Source organism: Myotis brandtii, unplaced genomic scaffold (genome assembly GCF_000412655.1).
Source record: "Myotis brandtii unplaced genomic scaffold, ASM41265v1 scaffold1956, whole genome shotgun sequence".
NCBI classification, from domain to species: Eukaryota; Metazoa; Chordata; class Mammalia; order Chiroptera; family Vespertilionidae; genus Myotis; species Myotis brandtii.
In genome coordinates this window covers 82,395-89,583 of record NW_005357294.1, presented here as the reverse complement: position 1 = coordinate 89,583, position 7,189 = coordinate 82,395, and the positions used below count along the sequence as shown (strand labels likewise).

The window sequence follows — 7,189 nt, the reverse complement described above, 5'->3', positions numbered from 1 at the left end:
GGAAGCAAGCGGGCTGAGCTGAGGCGGGCCGAGGGGGGGGTCCCTCCGTCTGCCCTGCCCTACTGGTACTTCCTGCACAAGGATGCCGAGGCGCCCTGGCTCAGCAAGCCCACCTACGACAGTGCGGAGTGCCGCCACCACGCTGCCGAGGCCCTGCGTGTGGCCTGGCGCCTCGAATCCACGGCTCTGGTTCACCGGCCCAGTGCCCGGTCTGGCCCGTCCATGTCCAGCCTGAGACCCAAGTAGGAGAAACATGCTGGATGGGTGCCTGGGCTGGGGCCGCGCGCACCCCCTCCCTGCCCCCACCCCAGCGAGCTCTTCCCGAGACCCCCGGACCCGGCTAAGTTGGATGCAGGAGTGGGTTGGGCAGTGCAGCCTCCAGGGTCACAGCTCAGGGCTGAGTCTGCCCCATGCAGGGTATTGTCTGGGCAATTCCTAGGGGCGCAGCGGAGGCTCCTGGGCCCACGGGACCCGCCCACGGCCAGTCATTGGCCTGAGTCTGAAGGATGCGCTGAGCGAGGCAGACTTTCGGCCTGGTGGCCCCGGGGCCTCCTCCCAGGACAGCTCCACTCAGTGCAGCCGTGGTCTCTGGAAGCCAGGTCAGGGGCCTGGAGGCGGGCGGGGGGCATCCAGTGCCTGGCCAGGGAAGGGGTTCCCAGGCAGGTGGGCAAAGACTATGGACCCTAGGGCAGCTAGAGGCCCTGTGGTGCAGGGGCTAGGCCCAGGCTGGGCCAGTGGGACTTGCAGAGGCTCCCTGGGTCTCCAGGGAAGGGGCGCCAGCCTGGCCCCCGATTCCCGGTGGGAGCCCCTTTGCTCTGCCCTCTGAAGGGTTGATCTGATGGGTTGACAGGACTGGCCTCGTGAGGGACAGGGCACGGCCCATCGTGGAGGAGGGGGCATGGGGCAGAAGCCGAGTTCATGGAGCTGGCTTTTCTTGGGTGAGACCCACTTATTCTTGTCAGCAAGAGGCCACTGGAGGACCTGGTTCCTGGGCACGGAACGGGTGGGATGGGCGAGGAGCAAGAGGGCTCTGCGGGCCCAGGTCTGGGCAGCTGCCCCACATTGTCGGGCTGGGGAAGCAGCAGAGGGGCGTCTGTGCCCGGCAGCATGTGCACAGACCGACACCGGGCTGGGTGTGGCTCGGGCCCTAGTTGGCTTGCCCAGGTCTAGAGCAATAGTTCTCAAACTGACTGGTCTGGGAACCCTGGAGAGCTTTTGTTCTATCTGTGGGTCCACATCGGCCGAGGTGCTGCAGGTGTGCACTGGGAGTAGTGACCAGCTTGCTACACGCTGGTGGGCACTTCATGAGAAAGCTTTCCTGTAAGCAGACTCACTGAGCAGGTGGCCTCGTTTTACGTTTTGAAATCTTTAGTGTCTGCTCAGTAAGAGGCAGTGTGTTCAGCTGTGTGTGTTGTCGGACTCAAATCCAGCTTTGCACTGATGTGTGCTTGGAAAAGGGGGGACCTCGGGATCCCCAGAAGGTCTTGGCCACACTTTGAGAGCCGCTGGTCTTTGGGGCGGGCCTGGGACTGTGGCCTGTGCACGGAAGGGAGCCGCATGGCAGTGGGAACAGGTGGCGTGGATGGGGGCTTCCCTGCTCTGCCGTGGGGCCTGGAGGCCTGGTCTCCCAGGCACTGGGCGGCTACCCTGCACCTTTGGCATCTGGGCTGTGAGAAGGGGCCTGTGCAGTCCAGGCTGTCAGCCTCTCCTTTCCTCCCAGCAGGAAAATGGCCACAAACTTCCTCGTGCACGAGAAGATCTGGTTCGACAAGTTCAAATACGACGATGCAGAAAGGAAATTCTATGAGCAGATGAACGGGCCTGTGGCGGGCTCCTCGCGCCAGGTGAGGGCTGTGCTTGGGGCGCTGGGTGGCTCTGCCCCAGGTGCTGGAGGTGGGGGCCTGTGGGGGGGTCCTGGCTGCTCCTGGGGTCTGTGGAGGGGTCCTGGCTGCTCCTGTCTCAGCACGAGGCAGCACACACCCACGGTCTGCAGGCCACTGGGAGCACAGCACGCGCAAGCCTGGGGGCCGAGGCCACTGTGGCAGGGCTCTGGCACCTCGCGCATCTCGCTGCCCCGCTGAGCTTCCGTCCTGCACGTCGCTTCCTCGCTCTCCACACGAGGGACATAAGGTTCCTATTTTTTTTTTGAAATTATAAAATTTTTAATGAAAGAAAAGACTGGTTCTTTCTGCACTGTCTGCAGGAGAACGGCGCAAGCGTGATCCTCCGGGACATTGCGAGAGCCAGAGAGAACATCCAGAAATCCCTGGCCGGAGTGAGTACCGCGGCCGAGCATCCAGGCTGGCGCTGCCGCCGCCCTCATGCCACTGCGCATGACTTCCCCCGGTGCCGCTGATGGCTCTGCCCTTGGAGCAAAGCCAGGGCGAGGCTGCTGCGCAGGCACGGACCTGGGCCCAGACCACAGGCACCTCTTCCTCTGCCTCCTTGCTGTGCTGATCGCCTGCTTGCTGGCGCTCAACTGGGTCCCCTCCTTTGCTCCCTCCCCGCCAGCCACTTCCTTCTGCTTGCTCTGTGCTAAGGGAAGCCTCCCTTCCCTCCTAGGCCTAGACCTCCCCAGAGGAGCCGGGTTCACGGGGTGGAGTTCAAATCACAGAACGAGCACCATCGACTTTGAGGCCCAGGCAGGGGCCCTGCAGCCCAACTCGGCTTCCTGGTCCCAGATGGGACCATGGCCACCTCTGTCCCTGCCAGGCCAGGAGGCGTGTCCCTAGGAGGCAGTGGACCTACTGGTCCACCTCCCTGGCCAGAGGAGCCGGGGCCTCTCTCTCTGGGACATGGGAGTGTCCTGGCCCTGGAGGCAAGTGTCCACACAGCTGTGCTCCTTTGGAGCCTCCAGGAGCATCCTTCCCGCCCTTCCAGCTTCTAGAAGCTGCCCACTCCGTGGCCTGTGGCTCCTTGCCAGCAGTTCACGGCCTGCTCTTGTCACATCTCCTCTCCCTGCCTTTCTCTCCTGTGGACCTGGGGGGTGACACTGGGCCCACCTGGAAAATCCAGGGTCACCTCCCATCTCCCCTACCTCATCACTTCTGCAAAGTCCTTTTTGCCTTGTGAGGTCATCTGCCTGCACAGCTGGTTCGGGTGTACTGGCTCCTGGCCACAGGCTGGGCAGCCCCGGGCAGGTGTCCTCTGGGAAGTGGTGCCACCTCCAGCTGCCCAGCAGGCCCTGCGTTGGGCATGGCCCCTACTTGCCTTGCCTCCTACCTCACCCAGGGTGAGCCGGGCAGACACAGGCCCTGGCGGCACGAGGTCTTTGCACCCAGGAGGCTCTTCCTCCTCCCACCCTCGGGCCTGGCTGTGGTGGCCAGCTGCTGGGCCCTGGTCTTTGGGGACAGCTGTGGTGTGCTGCTGGGGCTTGGGTCACAAAGCACCACGGACCACAGCGTAAGCGCCAGTCATTTTCTCGTAATCTGAAGGCTGGAGTCCAGGATCAAGGTGTGGGCAGGGCTGGTTCCTTCCAAGGCCGCATTCTTTGGCCTACAGATGGCCGTTTCTTCCCTTGTCTCTGCATCCTCTTGCCTCTGTGTGTCCTATGAGGACACCAGCCAGTGGGCTAGGACCACCCTAACGACCTCAGTGTGACGGGGTCGCCCTGTAGAGGCCCTGCTCCAGAACTTTGGGTATGAGTTCATGCTGGGGTGGGGCGGGCATAGCCTTCATGGAGAGGACTGGTCCCAGCGCCCTGCTGTCTTCCCACCACTCACCTGCCGCGCAGCAGGGCTCGAGGCACCAGCCTGTTCCAGGACCCCGCTCACTTGCTCCCGGCACTAACCCCTGGGAGAGGAGCCTCCGAGCTGGGGCCGGACGAGTGGGCAGGGGCGGTAGCTCTGGCTTCCATCCCTGTGTGATCCAGGCCATCGGAGGTCTTAGTGGGAATGGTGTGGGGGCCACGGCTGGTGGTGGCGTCTGAGACGCAGGTGTGGGTGGTCCAGCGGGAGCTGCAGAGTTGATGGGTGCCGTTGACTGACTATAGCAGGGCACTGAGGTGCGCCGAGAGGAGGGGAGTGGCGTGAGCAGAGCCCACCTGGTCCCCTGGCTGGTCAGTGCTCCTTCTCCAGCCACACGGCGCCCTGGCCACCCTGAGCCGGCTCTGCTCGGTGGGTCATGGGACAGTGTCAGCCTTGCGCTGCCCGCAGTGAGTGACAGAGCCAGGCACCCGGCACCTGTCCTGCCTGGAGACCTTTAGCCTCTCCGTGGTTGAGGGGTGCGGAGCAGTGGCTTGTCCTGTGGCTGCTTGGGTGGGCCTCAGGCCAAGGTCTGTATCATGATTGGACACTGGAGGAGGGACAGTGACTCCGGGCAACGGGCCAGGTGCACCGTGTCCCAGAGCCATTCCATGAGGGCATGACTCCGGCTTACGCTGTGGCGCCCTGTGGCTGAGCTCCCTGGGCAGCATGTGTGGGTCGGACGGGCCAGCGCCATCCAGCGCAGACTCAGTGAGCCTGGCCGGGTGTGCCCGGCAGGGAAGGCCAGGCGCTGTGCTGGCTGCTGAGGGGCTGCCCTTTGCTCGGGCCCCTCAGCTGCTCTCCCCTCCCGTTTCCACCTCAAGGCCGTGCTGCCCAGCCCCCGAGGCCCCAGGCCAGGCTGCCCCTGGGACTGTCAGTCCTGCTCCTTGCCTCACACCGGGCAGTGGCAGCCATGGCTCTGAGCTTCTGCCCTGGGCCCCCTGCTTCCTGCTTGGCCGAGAAGTCACCCTGGCTCCACAGGGCTGCCGCTGGCAGGTGACTGGCTGGGAAGACAGGAACTGCGTCTCGTGTCTCAGGCCTCCTACCCAGCTCGGGGCTGTGCTGCTCAGTGGCTGTGGGGGCCTTGGAGCGGGTGGGGTGCCACACCCTCACCTCCCCCTGCCTTGCAGAGCTCAGGCCCTGGAGCCTCCAGTGGGCCCAGCGGAGACCACAGTGAGTTGGTCACCCGGATCGCCAGCCTGGAAGTGGAGAACCAGAGCCTGCGAGGAGGTGAGGCCCTGGGCTCGGTGGGGGAGGGGTGGGGCCCAGCTGCTGTGGTCTGACCAGCATCCCCTCACCCCGCAGTGGTGCAGGACCTGCAGCAGGCCATCGCCAAGCTGGAGGCCCGTCTGAACGTGCTGGAGAAGAGCTCGCCTGCCCACCGGGCCACAGCCCCGCAGACCCAGGTGAGGCCGCCCCGCAGACCAGAGCCCCCACACCTGGCGCTGCTACAAAGGAGCCGAGGCCGGCCCAGGGGTAGTGAGGGTGAGAGGCCTGCCAGCCAGGGGCCTGCGTCTCAGCCCCCTCCCCTCTGGCAGCACGTGTCGCCCATGCGCCAAGCAGAGCCGCCCACCAGGAAGGCGGCGGCTGCGGAGGACGACGAGGACGATGACATCGACCTGTTCGGCAGTGACGAGGAGGACGACAAGGAGGCCGTCCGGCTGCGGGAGGAGCGGCTGCGGCAGTACGCAGAGAAGAAGGCCAAGAAGCCGGCGCTGGTGGCCAAGTCCTCCATCCTCCTGGACGTGAAGCCCGTGAGTGCCCGCCTCGGACCTCCCCTGCCCGGGTCAGGAATCTCGGGCTAAGAGAGAAATGTGGGGGCAGGACAGGAGTAAACTGCGCTGCTGGGCGGGCCTCCCGGGAGTCTGTGGGCCCCTGACCCAGCCCCTCCTCCCTTCGTTCCCCAGTGGGATGACGAGACAGACATGGCCCAGCTGGAGGCATGCGTGCGCTCCGTCCAGCTGGATGGGCTGACCTGGGGGGGCTCCAAGCTGGTGCCCGTGGGCTACGGCATCCGCAAGCTGCAGATCCAGTGCGTGGTGGAGGACGACAAGGTGGGCACCGACCTGCTGGAGGAGGAGATCACCAAGTTCGAGGAGCACGTGAGTGGGCAGGCCCGCGCGGGGGGCAGGTCCAGGGCCCGGCAGGGCGGCCTTTGGGAAACTGGGCCTCACGTGACCACCGCCCTCCTTTCTCCAGGTGCAGAGTGTGGACATTGCTGCTTTCAACAAGATCTGAGCCCCAGCCCCAGCCCCACCCGGTTGGCCCTGCCCCCATTAAAGACTGCACTTCCCTGTCTGGCTCCTGTCTGGTCTGGGCCCTGTGGGCGGGGCATTCAGTGAGCAGCGCTGCCGGCCCGGCCTCAGTGGTGTCCCACTTGGTGGTCCCGGGGGCCATGACCTCACCCCCTGCTTGGCCTCTGCACAGCCTTCCTGTGGCTGTGACCTCACCCTGCTGCCCTCTCCCGTCTCTGGGCCTGTGTTCACTCGCCCATCAAGTGCCATGTCCCGTTCAAGCTGTGGGCCAGGAAGAAGGCAGGCCCTTCACTCCTCCCTGGGGCCGAGGAGGCACCCAGCCCTCCACTCTCCCTCTGCCTCCTCGCTGTTCCAGCTGAGCTGTCTCTGTGGGAGCAAAAATGCGGCCCGCAGCTGTCCAGGAAAGAGAGGCCCTAGAGGCCGGCCTGGCCCTCCTGCTGTGACCAGGCACCTTCCCCCAGGTCTGACCTGTGTGAGACCCTGCCTCCCTCCCTGGTCCTCATTCAGCCCTCAGAGGGCACCCCCTCCCCAGCACAGTGCCTGCAGCTCCATTGCTGGAGGACGCCTGGGACAAGTCATGACACTCCTGTGGAGTCCTGCCTGCTGCCCCACCCCCAGCCCCGCCTACCAGCCCGGGTGCCGCTGGGTTCCGCCCAGGACTGGCCAGTCCTGCTGGTACATATCCGAGAAAGGTCTGGGCTGCAGCCACTTGTGGCCGGAGCTGCCCCCCTTGGTGGGGGCCCTGAGGCTGCTCTGTATTACAGGGCTCCTGTGGGGCTCAGGGCGAAAGCCGCGGTGCCAGCTGGGGGTGGGCACCAGGCTGGCTGCTTCCCGGCCACACCTGGGCGGAGCTGACGGGAAGCACCTCACCGATCTGCCCCTCCCCGGGCCTGGGTGGCTCCCAGGAGGGGCGGGGACAGTCCAGCAGGGGTGGGGTCACCACTGCCCTCTTGTACCCTCCCACCCGGTGCACAGAGCTGGGGGAGGCAGGAGGGGACCGTGCTTCAAGGGGCTGAGGAGCTGGGTGACCTGGGGCGGGGGACACTCCCCACTTCAGCCCCGCTCCGGCCTAGGGGACCCCTGTCCAGAGACCGGCAGCCCCGCCCCTCCGTTGCCAGGAAAGGCGGTGGCTTCCCGGGCGTCCTTGCCTCCCGGGAGCGGGTCCACAAGGGCTAACAGGGCGTCGTGACG

At 65.6% G+C, this 7,189-nt stretch overlaps 1 protein-coding gene across 4 annotated transcripts in view; it reads left to right on the top strand.

The window, feature by feature from the left end:
* LOC102244513 (elongation factor 1-delta) overlaps positions 1-6,037 on the top strand; it is an 11,868-nt gene extending 5,831 nt beyond the window's left edge. Inside the window, exons 1-8 of one of the 4 annotated variants that reach the window (XM_014538651.1) lie at positions 148-242; positions 1,724-1,844; positions 2,204-2,275; positions 4,874-4,973; positions 5,049-5,149; positions 5,282-5,497; positions 5,651-5,845; positions 5,943-6,037. In XM_014538651.1, coding sequence (XP_014394137.1) covers positions 223-242; positions 1,724-1,844; positions 2,204-2,275; positions 4,874-4,973; positions 5,049-5,149; positions 5,282-5,497; positions 5,651-5,845; positions 5,943-5,981 — 864 coding nt within the window. In that variant the 5' untranslated portion in view covers positions 148-222 and the 3' untranslated portion in view covers positions 5,982-6,037. Of the gene's footprint in view, positions 1-143; positions 243-1,720; positions 1,845-2,203; positions 2,276-4,873; positions 4,974-5,048; positions 5,150-5,281; positions 5,498-5,650; positions 5,846-5,942 lie in introns of those variants that run through there. The other 3 variants (XM_005865021.2, XM_005865020.2, XM_005865022.2) reach the window with 3 other exon arrangements.
* The last annotated feature ends 1,152 nt before the right edge of the window (positions 6,038-7,189 follow it).